The 16,339-nt window shown below is 40.9% G+C and overlaps 1 protein-coding gene across 4 annotated transcripts in view; it reads right to left on the minus strand.

Moving 5' to 3' along the window:
* Nucleotides 1-16,339, minus strand: part of MCTP1 (multiple C2 and transmembrane domain containing 1) — a 206,082-nt gene that overhangs the window by 268 nt on the left and 189,475 nt on the right. For 3 of the 4 annotated variants that reach the window (XM_026044074.1, XM_026044071.1, XM_026044073.1), the window contains 3 exons: nt 7,436-7,545; nt 4,515-4,624; nt 750-847 (listed from right to left, as the gene is read on the minus strand). In XM_026044074.1, the coding sequence (XP_025899859.1) occupies nt 750-847; nt 4,515-4,624; nt 7,436-7,545 (318 nt within the window). The remainder of the gene's footprint in view (nt 1-749; nt 848-4,514; nt 4,625-7,435; nt 7,546-16,339) is intronic. The other variant, XM_026044075.1, reaches the window with a different exon arrangement.

A 16,339-nucleotide genomic window follows, 5' to 3' on the forward strand; every position in this document is an offset into this window, starting at 1 on the left:
GAAAAAAAAAAAAAAAAAAAAAGCTCTTGTCCTCCAAGCTAGATGGAATCTGCAGCTGTGATGCAACAACAGAATGATAAATCCTGAGTAAGGATGGAAAACGGCATTAGCTGAATCCTGCCAGGAAATAAAAAGTGTGCTGATGTAAACTTTTTAGAAGACATTTTTTTTTTCCCATTAGATGTAACGCAGAAAATAAACAGTATTCACTTTAAAGAGCTGGATGAATATTCTTTGCAATCTGCTTCTTAAAAATACATTTGTTTTCAAAGGCCTACCACAGAGGGATCAGATTCAGACTCTGTCTGTGCACGTGTACATCTTATTTATGCCAGCTCTGAATTGAAACCTTCACCTAGAAATATGGAAAGTATATCATCTTTGGGATAGTGGGGGTGATTTCTGTGCAAAACGTATCTTTATGCTTCCACCTTCACATGAGACTGTGTTCTGCAGTACGAAAGCTTGCAATTCATAGCTGCCTTTTTGCTGATAGCCCCCAAAGACCCTCAGAGAATGCCTCATAACTTGGCAGGAGCTACTGCCTTACTGGCAAAAAGTACCACAGACTCCTTAAGTTTCATGCAAGATCCCCAGCTGCAGTTTTAATTTTAATTTAATTTAATTGTGCCAAAGAATCTAAAGTCAAATCAAAATAACTGCTTTCTAATTAGTTAAAAAAAATCAGAAAATCACAATGCCATATATTAAACCATCGATTGTATGGACACTTTAAGATGTATACGCACCACTTGTACATCTGAGGGAACTCTGGACAGAAAATCAAGTAGCTCGTTGTTATCAATTGCATACGGACTTCGAAGCTTCTTTGTAAATTTATTGATGCCTGCAAAAGTGAGAGTTCAAATGTTACTGTGATCATCTTACTAAATGTGTATTTTTAGTGAAGTTCTGAGAATTTTGAGGGAGATCCATTTCTAAGTCTGATATTAGCATTGAATTAATGGATGAGTGAACTGTCAGCCCAGTCTCTAAAAGTCACACTCTGCTGGGGTGCTTTGCTTCAAAATGCAAACATTCTAGTGACATATTCAAACTCCTCTAATAGCATTTTTAAGACACATTTGGACTACATCTAAAAAAAGTTCTTTTTCTTTTTTTTTTTTTTCCTGAAAACAAGCACTGGCTCCTTAAGTCTTTAAACATGCAGAGGTTACAAACAGGAAAGGAAGTATGTGTCCTCCATCTCTGTCTGTGGTGGATAGGGCAGGTAATAATAGGTTTAGTTGTGGGGTGGAAGATTTAGGTTAGACACCGGGAGAATTTTTCTAATGCTAAAGAAGCATTTGGAACATTGTGCAGTCTGTGAAGGTTTAAGAAAAGATTATACAAACCTCTGTCAGGGAACGACAGATACAGATGATCCGAGCAGAGAAGGGTTGAGATACCTTCTTTAGACATGATAGTCTTAAAATTAAATTTAAAAGTGTTTAAAAACACCAAGAAAAGCCCACTCCTTTCAAATTAAGCTCAAATGGAATTTTAAAATTATACTTGTTTTCATTTCATTACATGCAGATTCATCACACACAAAATCTAATGCGTGCAGCAAGGGAACACAGGTCTAAAACGTGACCAGGAATGATACAGATCACTCAGATTCTCACAAGAATGGGAGAAAGCAGCGTAGCCTTTGAAAATCTGTAGTTGCTGCTCCGTGTTATTTATCAAGGCTGTGTCAGAGATGAGATAATTCTGTCTTTGGCATCTAGGCCTTTCAGAAAGTTATAGAAAGGACATGAAATCTTGACAACATCTCCAGTCTCCCAAGGAATGAGTTTCAGCTCTTTTGTGAGGATAGGAGGTAGCTACAATCCTTTTATCCAACGATAAAAACTATGAGTTTCAATAAACAACATTTGAGAGCCAAACAACCTTGTTCAAGAAGATTCTTTATATCATCAAGTCACCAAGAAACACAATGTCCACCACTCAGTCTACTGAACACGGCCACCACACCAACCATTGATGATGTGAAGAACTGCTATGGTCTCAACCTTATCCCTTCCTCCTCATAAAGGGAACCAGTTACCACATGGAAAATAAAGGTAGGAATAAATCTAGGTCAGGGCTCAAGAAAAGAGAGCAGCAAAACTGATGAGAGGCTACAGGGGAAGTAAAAGATGACGAGGGATTTAGGTCTTTTCTAAAAGCTTGATGTTTTTCTGATTAAAACTGTTCTCTCCATACTGCTTTCTACGTATAGCTGTAGAAGCTACCTGGACTCTACACCACTGCAAATGACATTAGAGTGCAGAGTTTTTTCCTACTCCACTGTGACCAATGCAGCTCAAGGACCAATTGTCTGCCAAGGGAGAAACAGAGGTGGAAGGGAAAGAAACGAGAGTCTGCTGCAAAAGCAGACTGCGAGAGGCCGTCCCTATGGATGTACAGAGACAGACAGCTATACATAAGCCCAGCCATAGCACGGAGGAATTTTCATAAAAAAACATCTGCCTTCCCAAAGAGCTAAATGGGCAGACACAGCTAGAGAACAGCTTGAAGTTTCCTACGGATGGAAGTCAAACAACAGAGATCATTTGCTTTCACATGCAGGATACGTGAACAGGATGAAGAAATGAATATACACCAGGGAGGCTCTAGTAATGTAAAATAATGGAGAAAACAGGTATGTATGTGCTTGGAATACTACATTTTCAGGGCAGTTTCCTCGATTGAAGGGAGAGTGGCTCAAACCAACACAAAGCATTGGAGTGCTCTGTGTTAATGCACTTCATACCTACGGAGGTTTGGATTCCAGTGGTGGTGGATCCTCACCTAGGCTGCTATGTGTCTCGCCTCATAACACAACATGGAAGGAAGAACAAGTATCTAAAGAAAGGATCCCTAGACACTAGATGAGCAGAAGTTATCTAAACTGAAGTGCAGGAGAAGAACGTGTGGATGGATCCTCTTATGAACAAAGGCACTTAAAGTCATGTCAATGAATAGCTAGGTAGCTTGCGAAGTGAAATACAACAGAAAGCACACACGAGAGAGAGCATGGGCATGAGCACCTGTGCATCAAAAATTGTGCTTCAAGCAAAACTGTTCAATGTTTCAATCAAAATTCAGCAAAATAGTGACTATGCCATTCACTCATGATCGGGGAGGTGCGGGCTAGAGTTTAGGAGTCCAGGCTCTGCCCTACCTGAAAGAGAGACCTAAATGTACTCTTTTTTTGGTGGGGGGAAGTCTAATACATCCCAGGGTACTGCAGGGCTGAGTGTCTTTTAATATAACCTGACAACCAACAGTGCTGATTCTACAGTTTTAGGGGTCTTGGAAAGGTATTATAAGCTCAAGTTCTTGCATGAAATCAATATGTATGAAGCCAAGAGTCCAAGATGCCAACTCTGTGCAAAAAAAAAACACTAGGAAAAGGACATGGACCAAGTAGGTTCAGTAAAACAAAACGCCAACCATGTCGTATATGCGAAGAAGAATGCAATTTTGGTAGCAATCTAAGAGGTTGTGTTGCACCCAAGGGATAAAGGTTATGTGGCAAATAAATGAGACAAGAAAAGTCAGTAAGCCCATACATCTGCTTCTTTAGTTCTATTGATTTCCCCTTTTGGCCAAATTCTCCTTATTCTTTCCTCATTTTGTATATTGTGTTACATTTATTTGCGAAGATTCTGTAAGAGTATTACTAATGCTGAGTTATATCTGAAAAACACATTGTCCAGTGTCAGTTCAATGAATTCAGGTTGTCTCTCACACTCAAAGGTTTTTCAAAGAAATGATTGTTATTCTTGTCTTCAGAAAGAAAATGTAGCCACAGATTTAACTGAGACAGTTCTCTTCACAGGTTTATGCTGCTGCATAAGGGTACAGCTGCTAGTGATGTAGAACTGTATTAAAAATGAACAAATGAAAACTCAGAGCATTATTTACAACAGATGTGCTAACAGTAGCTGTTTAAAATCACTGTAAAAAAAATAAGAATAGCTGGTAAGAACTTAGCTCAGTCACAACACAAACACCCCTCCACCACTGCCTACCCCAGCTCCCCCAGTTTCTGCTTGTTATCAACTGGCCAAATACCACATATTCCTTTCTGTCAGACTAAAGGTGACCCTTTAAACAGCTTTCTTGCTGTTATGTTTACATACACTTTCAAAAGATAAAGTAGTGCAGTAAAAAAGGCATATTGTCCTAAATACACTGTATAGATTGAAATGCTTCTGTTTGTGTATAAGTGGTGAGAATAAATCAGAGTAATATCTAGACAAAGCAACACTTTGATATATGAAGAATCCTCATGGCTCCATGTTTATAGTATGATGAAGTCTAGAGTGCCAGCCGAGAAAAATGCATTTTACAGGTGGGCTTAAATCTTTACACAGTTGCGATTTTTAACTAACCTGTCTGTTTCCATCATGGAGGAGCTTCATGACCATAAATACAGCAAACTACTGACAATATAACTCATCCATTAAAAAACATTTCTTTCCTAAGTGGCACAGACGGTTAAAAAAGACTTTACTTACCCCAGACAAGGACAATGTATCTCAGTGGAATGAAATAGAGGATGATTGTGAACACGGAGAGGGCAACAATTGCCAGCCAGCTTAAGAAGGGGACAGTCCAGTTGAACGTACTAAGTGAGAAATTAATAGAATTCAGGACACTATTCACCCAAACGAATCAATAACAGTTCCAACAAAGAGATAATAAAAGCAAAATACCAGGCAGGCAGCTGCAGCTCTGCAAAGGGTGCAACTGCCAGTCTTTACCGGGGTGAGCCAACTGAGATCCTGCATGAATCCAGGGATTCGGAATACCCGGGAGAACTGGGGCTTGAATGCATTCCCAGGGGAGAATGGGAACAGGTCTCCGCTTCACCCACTGCCTGGCACCTCTCCCCAGGCCAGCTGTGCAGATCCACCATGGGAAGCACCACTTGGCATCTCGGGTGTTTCAGCGCCTCCCCACGATTCCAGTGTCAGCCAAAACACACACACTTCCTTTCTCTCCAGATTTACCCGCACAGGCAACCCAGATCCCTGCCTTCAAACCATTCTTCCAGGCAGGTAGAGGTGGGATGTTGTGGTTAGAGGAGGCCTTCCAAGTGTTTGTTTGATATCCTCCCTGCTCTTTCTGCAGCACAGAGCAAGCAGCTAAGGCTGAACAGAGACTTTCCTTTGGGCTTGGCACTCCCCACCAAGAAAGCAGTGCGAAAACATTGCTAATAATCTGTGATTCTAATAAGGGTTCCAAAATCAGCAGTGTGATAAAAATCTGCTGATCACCTCCTTTTGCGAAGGTTGAATATGTGCAAAGAGGAAGGGCAAGCTAACGGGTCACGCAGCAGCTGCACTGTGGTCCCCCAACCTCTGCATGCAGCACAGAGGAGGAGGACAGATGGGCAGTTTCTGTACATCCCACGGGAACTCTGGTGAAAGGCAGCTTGGCTAAATGGGATTACTCCATAAAGGCACTACCGTGCCAGAGGTGGTGCGTGTCACTTATCCAGACGGAAAATGTGTGTTTGGCTTTAGATAACTTATTGATACCTTTAATGGTTTTACCATTTACTATGTACCCAATCACACTGGCTAAACAACTTAGACTTCTCTAGCAGAATAATTGCAATTATCTGAACTGCTGGCCCTATTTTTCATAACGAGCTCTGGCTTCCTGTATTTATTTGCCTTTTTTTTTTTTTCCCCTCCTCGCTGGCAATTTTGACAGGCCTCCAGAGCGAACATTATGTCAGTGTCACTTGGTGCAGGATCACTCCCTTTCTGCGCAGGGGACACCTGCTCTTTTCCCTTCCTCGGCGTGCATTTGGGCTGAACAGAAGGTTGCGGGTCTGCTCGTGTTCCTGGGACTCGGCTCTGTGCAATGGCTCACAGACACGCCATGTGTGGGAACACTGGCTCCTCGCTCAGCAACCCTCCTTCTGTGCAGTGCTAGCACAGCACTCGCTACAGGTTTCCCATTATAGCTGCAGGAACAAATTAGAGATTTATAGGAAGGCTCAAGTCACACTTTGTTTCAAAATCATATCACTCTTAACTTGCACATAATAGAACAAACTCTACTGTCAAAAGGCACAATTAAGGGAGCTTAAGCATCAAGACAACTTTCCTGAACAGCCTGTTGCTAAAAGGCTTGGTGCACAGGCAGCACCAGCATCTCACTTGCTTGGAAGGCTCATAACACACTGCGCCTGCCTCTGCTGCTGTGGATGATGTCTGCTTGGAAGGGTCCCCTTGGAAAGGATTTCCTGTTAGGGCTTCTACCCTTAGATGCCTAAATGGCAACTTTCTCTTTACCCTGATACTCATGTGCTTCCCACTGCTGATAGATTCCAAACAAAAAACAATCACAAAGGGCTGAAAGATTATCCTCATATTTCCTGTGCATCGACACGCATTAAGGCATCAATTTCTTAAAATTCACTTCCAAAGGGAAACACTTATTTTGGGGCCCTACTGTTGGCGCAGCCTGCAAACCCATAAATATGGAACACCACCACCTCCCTGTAGGTAGCATGGGACAGTGGAGAAGAGCCAGCCGTCCTCTGTGTACTGCTAGGAGCTGAAGCAAGCGGGACCACGCTGCTTTAGCCTCCCTTCCAGGCTGGCCGAGTGCCTCCAAAGCAGCTTCACAGCAAAGGCCCTTCTTGCTCAGCACGGCTCCCGGGTCACCTTCCTGCCGCGGAGCAGAGGAGGCTGCGGAGCCACTGCTCCCCGCTTCCCTCGTCTGGAGAGGCTTTGCGCTCGCCTCTCGGGCGGCTGAAAGCCAAGCAAATCCTGTCCCCGCTTCCCACGTGAGAGAATCTCTCTGGAACCTTTCTGATCTCCAATGACAAACTGTGAATTCCTGACCACGCCAAAAATACACCTAACTTCCTGCCCCAGGCCTCAGAGAGGCTTCCTCAGATATTCTGTAACCTCTCTTGCTAAAGCTTTGCTTGTTTTGTTCTTTGGTAGTTCATATATACCATGTAGTAGGCATTATATATTATATAGAATCTATGAGGAAATGTTAACTTACCTAAACAAAATGTTTCTAGCACCAGAACACACATATACCCTTAAAATCTGAAACCCCTGTACAACTCTGCTTATTTCCTTTACCCAAACTTTCCATTTTTTATCGTTACTTTTAAATAATTACAGCCATGCCTCATAAATTTGTTGTCTTTTCTACTTTAAAGCCTCAGTTCTGACTTTTCTCTCTCAGATTGCTGTATTTCTAAATTCCAAAATTAACGTGACAGGATTTTCACAAAACTCAGACTGCATAAGGAAAGTTAATAATGACGAGTCTTAGCACTGAATCATCCAAAATTGGACTCCCTTGCCAAAAAATAAGTCATCTAACACTTTGCACCTCAGCTTGGAAAAAATATGAGCAGGATCAGAAGAAAGCTAACCAGCACCAGCGTGTCAGCACTTACTTCTTTATCCTTTCTCCAAAGGAAGCCACTTCATCAAGGACATTCTGGACACTGACACATACCTCCTGGATAGCATAAAGTTTGTTCATAAATCCTTTCTTCTCACTGTCCTGAAGAAAAAGAATAGGGGTAACTGCATTTAAAAAACTGATCATAGCAAATGTATTGCTATGCATCTAGCTGTTAAGTTTCAAAACTGCACATTACAGATGCATCTAAAAGTTGTTAAGAAGAACTGGTATTTAGAAATTATTTTTCTTGTCCTTGAAATAGTATATATGGATAATAAATAGAGCTTAGCATATATATTTAGCACCACACGTTATTTGTCACTGCATTCGTTTCTAAATACGTATTTCCAGAATTCAGCTGCCTGGCTTACAACCACGCTGAAGGTGCCAAGTGCATTGTGCACGCTCCCAGGTGATGAGTCAAAAGATCCAAGGAGAGCCATTTTTCAGGATGCCCTTTCTTGAGCAGAGGTAGGTACCGAGAAGATAAATGCACCCCTAGAAGCGCTGGGAGTAAGAAACCAGAACGGCTTTGGCTCCTATGGGCAAGATGCCCTTTGCTTGCTGTGCCTCTGCTCGAGATTTCCACCTCCCTTACTCTGGTGGGTCCAAGGTTAGGACGAAACAGGACAGAACTGCAGTCATCTTGGCGTGATAACAAGGTCTCCTGCTCTTCTGCTTGACCTAGATTATTAACCATTATTATTAAGTTAAGGGAGAATGGCGCTTAGCTGTTGGTATTACACCTATTTCATCACATTACTTTATCTGTTGTTTTAGGCACCCGTGATGCACAGAGGACCACAGCAGGCCACCCCGTGTGCACCCAGGGCCCGGGAGGTGGCACTCGCCCCAGGCAAGGCCACGCGCATAGCCCAGCTGCAGGCAAGCTTCAAATATGTGGTTAAGCTGTCAGACACAGCCATGCCCTCTATAATCATCCTATTCTCCCGTTTGCTGGGCCAGCGAGCACGTCCTCCCTCTCGCCCTCTCCTCTCCTCCTCATCAATATTCCCGGGCAGGACGCACCGGAGGCACGTGAGTCGCAGCTCCAGCTTTGTTACACCACGCTTAGTGCGGCCTGCTGCTCTCCAAGCTCTTAAACACCAGCCGCGGAAGGACCCGGAGATGCAGGGGAGGTGGCATCACACAAAGGCATTGCACTAGCTCCTTATTTACCACCTTATTTACCTTTTTTACCTTATCTACATTGCACTAGGTTCTTATTTACCACTGTAAATTGCCACTGTGCCACTGGACTTGTAGCGCCAAAGCCATCAATTTATAGCCATGTAAAAGTCTAGCCATAATTACATTTTTGTAATTTTTTTTGTATCAGGACACTTCGTTTAATTTACAGAAGCGCTTTTCCGAAACAGGAATAACCCTCATATAGATCTTTTCAGGGGTCTTTGATGGATTGGCTACGATTCCATTTTTCTCCTCTTTTCTGCCAGCTCCAGCTGACTTGGCCTCCTGGAAGAAGAGGCCATCTGAGGAACGGGGGAAACCAACCCAACTAACCAACCAACCCCGGCCAAGGACACCTACACCCTGCACGCACCAGTCCTGCCCTGCGCCCAGTCCCACTCTTGACAGGCTACTCCCCTTTCCCCAAAGCTTTCCATTAGTCTCCTGCTCGGTTAGCCAGTAGCATCAAAACAAGCAGAGCCAACAGTGCTCTCAAAGCAGCAGCACGTTGGGCAGGCTTGAAATGAGGCAGGCCCACAGACAAAAATGACAATTTCTCTCAGTTTTCCTCAGATTACATGCAAGACGGAAGATTATACTCAACATTTCCAAAGGAGTGGTGCTATGTTATACTGCCTAGTTTGATTTTGGTTGCTGTTTTCTCAATATTAGAAACAGAAAAATAATCCATGATTAACAAAGCATGGCAAACCATTTGATAAAACACAGAATGTTTCGTGTTTTGCTATTAGAAAAGATAAGTTTCAATAGTCTCTGTAATAGACCTAAAAAGGTGACTTGTTGCCCTTCATTCCACTTTTTTTTTTGTCCTGATGTTTAATACTTAATTATCCAACAGAATATTGGTTCACATATTTTATTGTCACTTTTGCTTTCTTTATAAACCAGCTTGAGTGAGGAAATTACGATTTAATCATCCAAAGGTATTCTAGTGATACTGGTTCTGCAAGAGTATTGTCAAGATTCCTTCTGAAGACGTTAAAAGCATTTAGCTGCTAGAAAAGACAGATTGGCTATAAATACACAATTGACAGAGGAAAGAGAGAGAGAGAAAAACTATTTCCAGCAAAACTCAGTGTAATTTTAAAAACCAAGCACTTCAGAGAGAGCAAAACATTTACAGTTTCTCTGGGAAGATAAAAGGTCTTATGTTCTCAGCTAAGATTAATAATTACTTATATCTCCCAATAATGTTTCTCTAGAAGACCTTAACCACAGCCATTGAAGCCAACTATATCCAATGTTGTTGGGCATCACCGAGTCACTTATGAAGTTATTTCTTAATATTTATTTCATTCTTGAAGCCTTGGCAATGATAACATTATCATCCTACAGAATGCAGCTTCTTAGGTGGCAGTGCACACATCCAATGTGTTTCATTTTTATTTAAGTATTCATACCAGAACAAAATCATCAAGAAAGAGAGGCTGGCTCTTCCGCTGAGGTAAAACATATACATCCAGTACTGGGCAAACATAAAAATTTTCTGCTTTTTAATATATTAGTAGAGAGCTATGGTAAGGCACACAGAAATTGCAGATTTCTTTTGCTTTTGCAGTACATGCAATTTTCATCTCTTCAGCTTAGATTCATACATCTGCCGTCCCTGTAAGCTACCTTGATTTATAATTAAATTGTGTGAGAAAAGAATTATATCGATGTAACAAAAACAGTACCCTTTGCCACATCTCCAGAACTCAACAGGGATTACTTTAAGAGGTTCTGAGGCTATTTTTCTTTACAAATATTTTACAAGACAAACTTGTACCTTTTTTTTTGAAACTACATCTGTTTTAAATCATTCTTAAAAAAAAAAAGAGAGAGAAAAGAGAAAGAGACAGAATCATTATTTCCAGCCCCCCCCGCACCTTCTAAGCTTAAATAAATTTGTTGACATATTCTGAAGCAGGCATAGACAAAACAGCACAGGAAAGAGGAGGCGGTCAGAAGGATCAGGGTTCGGCTTTGCTTAAACTAATTCCACATGCCCCACAAGCCATTAGCTGTTTTTTATTTCCTGCTCCAAAGATTTGTGCAGAAAATAATCTGGGCTAGGGAAAAGCTCCCCTTATTTTCTTCCAGCAAGATGCTGTGTTAGCAAATACAACATATGAGCCACCTTGAGTGAACCGAGGTTCTTAATAATCCATTTTTCAAGCACTACCGGTATTTCCTTTCCAAAGAAAGACGGGCTGTGACTGGAATCAATTTCATCATTTGTACAGCTACAATTGCCAAGCTTCTGGAAATAATTGCCCTTTAAATACGAGATAAAATTTATTGTACAAAGCTAACAACAGTTTTATTACTATTTAATTTCCATGATTTGTTTGTTTGCAGGAGGCTTAAGGTATCTGAGAAGCAAGATGTTTGCTAGGGGGTGACTGTAAGCATCAGCTGCAAAAGCAATGTCAAATTGATGCTGGTAGTCTGACTTACAAAAGGGACTGAGCCCAAGGTAAAGACTGAGAGCGTCTCCTCCTTTGAAAACTGGAGACCAAATTTTGATACATTGCTTGGCCAAGAATAATATTTAACTATTGTATACAGGTTTGCAGCCATAACTATATTTTACATTTGGGGAAACCAAGGCAAAAATAAAATAAATGCCCTTAGACTGTGTGGCTCTAGTTCAAAGGAAAACCTGAATACAACCCATAATGTCTCTTTATTAAGTGAATTATGCCTGGGATTCCATAATAAAACAGGGCAAGGAGGAATCAAAAGAAATAAATAGGCCAGATTCAAAAGTAAATTTTGCTATAGTTACTGGAACTAGACCAGTGAAAAGAAAAGAGCTTTAAACAAAAGGTAACACTTTTTTAGTACAGAAAACACAGCTCCAAAAAGCTTGTGGTAAGTAACTGCCCTATTAATAACTAGCAACATGGAGATAAAGACACAAATCAAAAAAAAAAAAAATCATAGAAGGGTTTTGCCAAGAATAGGAGTAATTTTTGAGTTTTAGGAGATGATGTCTGGGAAAGACAGAGACTCCATATGGATCTTCCAAAAATACCCTTCCTCTCCCAAGCACGTATGATAGAGCACTTCTGTACAGGCAGAAGCGACTGAGCTAAGCCTGGCTAACTTGTGGCGGGCACAGAGACAGACTGGGTTCGCAGCCGTCACGGGCAGAGCACAAGACTTGTCACCAGGTCCGTGGTGAGGCCTGCGGCTCGGCCACCACAAAGACGTATGTGCTGCTCCCTCCTCAAGGCACACTGGGCTACCTGCAGCTGCAGGAAACCAGGCCCGTGGCCACCTGTGCGGAATCACTCCCTTATTTTTCCACAGCAAAGCCATAAATCTCTATTAGCTGAACAGAAGAAAACTTCAATGAGGAAATCATAGCGGATTACTTCAACTGATGTATTAAACTTGGTTCCTCCCGACCCAACATAGCAGCCCTTTTGTTACCAATTCTGGAGCCAACTGTTTCCTTGAGTGGAGAGTTTCCGGGTCCTTCTTTGGAGCACAGGCTTGGCGCAGAGCCGGAGCAGCCCTAGGGAAAGGGGCAGGGGCTTTCCCTGGACAGCCACACACCTTGGGAGACCTCTGCTCACTCGGAGCCGGGAGAAGCAGACCCAGAAGCGGCGGGAGGAAACGCATTAGCCCTTTCCTGGCAGGGATCGTTAACATCTCTCCGGGAGGGCAAGCAGCCAGCTCCTGTTAAATACCATCCTGGGCTCTGGCCACTGCTCAAAAACCTGTCACTGGGGATTAATGGCCTCACCAATTACCTCCGAGACTTTAACCTCCAATTTCTGGGAAGGTCACTGAGAGTAAGACAGTTCGCCAGCTCCACAGGCATTTCATCTCCTCCGGTCCTTCTGAAGCCCCATCAAAAGGCCTTCAGACCTGGTGATGGATATGCTGGTAACTCATTATCTTACCATTTTCCGTGGGAGATGGAAAGGGGTCAGACAAGCATGGGTGATGACATTACACTCAAGCAGACTTGGGAAGCGTGAATGTGAGGTCTGTAGGACCAAGAGAGGTGCACAGAGTGACCTACAACTAGCCTCCTGCATTAGGTCCGTAACGAACCAAGAGGTTTCAGTTGTTTTAACTACTCTACCTTTCCAAAGGATGCCGCTTGTGGAGGACTGTAACAGTTCACTCTTGTCACTCCTTAGTATGGGAAGACTCTCGCAGAGATGGTGCAAAGCTTTCCTAGGGAGTATAACGATTTACGTAACCCACCCTTCAAGTAAGCTAGCCACTAACTCCTCGAGTTCTAGACTTATGAGGCATTTTAAACAGTAACTAATTACATGCCAGAATACAGGTACATATGTTCTCCCATGAGCAACAAAGCTGCCTGGATAGTACCTACACGATCCTGAAAATGAGCCATCAATACAGACTGGCACGACTTAACATTGGACATCAAATCCCAGGGTTACACTAGATAATCAGGATCAAGTCTTCTAACTGTGAACCTCACTCCTGCATATTCAGTACAGCCCCATCAATGACTGCCTTTTTAAAAGACTCTCAGTTGTGATCACAAATGCTAAATATTTTATCTCTGGAGCCTACCTGCTGACAGGGATCTTTACACATACATTTTTACAACTGAGTGCAGTGCATGTAGATTAGCTCTAAAATTAGCTGGTCATGCCCAAACGGGTATTCCCAAACTGAGAATTTCTTAAATATGGAGAACATCATATAATGGTTACAAGAGCACTGCTATATAGAGAAAATGATATTTGTGGTCATGATTATTAAAGAAAGCAGCAATAAAATGTTACTGCCTAGTGAGCATTCAATATTTAAAACAGCAGAAAGCAAGCACAATAGAAACCATATAAACATGCGGACAAAAACATTGAAGATTCACTGTTTATGAAGACACCATGCCTGTGAGCATGAATATTACAACAATCTGTTCTGCCTCAAACATACACTGAGAGTTGATAAAAATCATTTTGAACCTTCTGTGACTTTTTGGCATGACTACCTATATAACAAATTACACTTTTTGTGTGTAATGAACTGCTGTAGTGCTAGAACGTAAATAGAAATTTAAAAAAGAAGTCAAAAACATCAGCAATAGTTCTAGGGAAAAAGATGATAAGCTGTATAGGGTAAAAGAAAAAGAACACTTTAAGGGCAATTCTTTAAGTGAGAATTTTTTGCCAGTGCTTTTTATTTTCTCTTTCTCCCTATTAAGTTTCACAGTATAATCCAATGCTATTTAAATCTGTCTCTTCTTGATCTTGCTTCCCTGCACATTTTAATACAATAAAGATAACCTTCCAATAAAAAAAATAAAAACATGAAAGCGATAGTGCCAAGTAATACAGTGACATGCCATTCCATTGCAAAGGCATCTAGCAGGGTAGGAACAGGATGGGATGACAAAAATTTAAATTTTCATTTGCATGGTACATTTTTTGGCTAATTCTAAACATTCATGAGGTGTTCACCTCATAAATACTCTAAGAAAATATATTACTAAAAAGAATGGAGTCTTCTCATGATGCTATTCAAAAAAATAACAATGCCGAATGACCACAATTCCATTCTTGGTATTGTATTTCAAGGCAACTTCCAAGAATTCCAAGAATTAAGTACTGTGGGGTTAAGCAATGGCATGATGAGATCTACCTGATACATTTTTCTTTCCAGCTTGACAGTGATGTTCTGCAATCTCCCCAGTTTTGCATTTCTTAATGTTAATGTCAGCCAGGAGGAGCTAAAGAAGACTAGTGCCCCAGTGGTTGGGATGGCTAATCTAGACAGAATATAGCCGTGACATTCAACTAACTAACTTTTCCCTGTGTTTTTATAGTTATCTTTGTAAATTCCAGTGGTTCTGTCAGCTTTTACTCCTGAATAGCTGACAAGACATTGACCGTAATTGGTCTCTACCCATGGTGAATGCAAAACTGCAATTAACATTCATTAATGTGTGTGTTCATTAATGCAACTCTTCAAGTTCTGCTCTATTGTGATCTTAATGTGAGGGAAGACAAATATAAAAGTATAATTTGAAAGCTCAAATAATAATAAGAAAAAAGGCAAGAATAACAGTCACTAGTTTTTAGGGAAAATTAGTTATTTTCTCTAAGAATAGCCCTACTGTGTAAGAGAGTGAAAATAATGTAGGGTGAAAGCAACTTATAGAGGCTTCTGTAAAGATTTTCAGTTCAGGTAGGGATAAAAGAGAAGCCAGAAAGGAAATGCTGAAGAATTGCAGTTAATGAAACTTGTGAACTCTGAGATGCTTATTGAACCCTGTGGGGTTTTTTTATTGTTTATTTTTTCATGAGAGCCTGATCAAAATAATAAATTACTCCATTTTGAACATTTAAAGTAACCTCAAAAATATTTTTCAATAAATGCCTATATGGCTGTCAATGATCTATATAAAAGGAAGATCATGGAGTTTCCCACATTTCATATTTCACTTGCAGTTCTGAAATACATTGCCTTGAATGTAGCAGGTGTAAAAGTTAATTTGACATTTTAGTGTAACCCCTACAACATCATTTTCATTTTCTCTTTGAAAACGTTACAATGACTCTGCTGTGGGGCAGAGGATAAAAGCTAACTATTCAAGATCACCTCTGTACAGAGTTAGGACACTATCTCAGGGCCATAGTGTGCTTTTAGATTTATTTTACTGTCTCTGGAAGTTTCCTAGTCCTGTGTTGACAGGATATTATGATCTTATAATTTTTTATAAGTCCTTTACCTAAACAACAGACAGAATGATTCTACACTAAGTTACTGGCAAGACCTGGCGAGCTTAAGAGATATCTGCTAAGTGCTTCTGCCACCAAAAGATCTGAATTTCCAATCAGTACTGAGAGAGGCCACCTAAAAGAGGGCACCAAAATAGATAGCTGAAGCACAGCAAAGCAAATGGAGGTCTAAAATACAATTTAGCGATCCAGCCTCGGATTTCCATCTTCAGAGATTCTTCAGAGACTTAGAAACAACAGGCCAGATTCTCAGCTGATTGCTATTCTGAGGTCAGGGAAACCCCAAATCTTTACACCAATTAAAGATCTCATTCTAAAATGTGAAATACTAAATTGCTCTCAAGTACTCGACGATTAAACAAAATTCCCTGCTTACAGTATTTGATTTGAATGGAAAAAATAGACCTAATTCTTAACTAAGCTAATAAGAGTACGTTATCCATTATTCATTCAAAGTGTTAATCTATACCAAACAAGATTAAAGGAGCAATATGAGAGATCTGGACTACTTTATTACTGCATCCACTGTGTTTAAAGACAATCATATTGGAAACAGTTTGCAATTGAATCCCAAAGTAGTGCACAAAATGATGGAAGAGACCCACAATGCTCAAAAGCATAACACTATGATCATGTCAGCTCACAAGAAATCCTACTAGTTCTGGAGCAACATAGATTAAGCAACTTTCCAAAGGTAATGCGGATATATACACATTTCTAATGGTACATACCATTATTCAATGAATGCATCAAATACTAATGCACTGAAGAAAGTCATTCAAACATATTGCTTTTTTTCTACAATTCCCCCACATAAAAGTTCAAGATTGACTTTTTGAAAATAATATTCTGACAAAAACAATTTGGCATTTGAAGTAAAACAATACAAAAAGGAAAAGGAAAAAAGAGAAAAGCTGTACCTGAAAAACATGGCCAAAAATATTCTTGGGCTACAGCAGGCA

The sequence above is a fragment of the Nothoprocta perdicaria genome, unplaced genomic scaffold, assembly GCF_003342845.1.
Source record: "Nothoprocta perdicaria isolate Ctin4 unplaced genomic scaffold, notPer1 scaffold_35, whole genome shotgun sequence".
Lineage (NCBI taxonomy): Eukaryota > Metazoa > Chordata > Aves > Tinamiformes > Tinamidae > Nothoprocta > Nothoprocta perdicaria.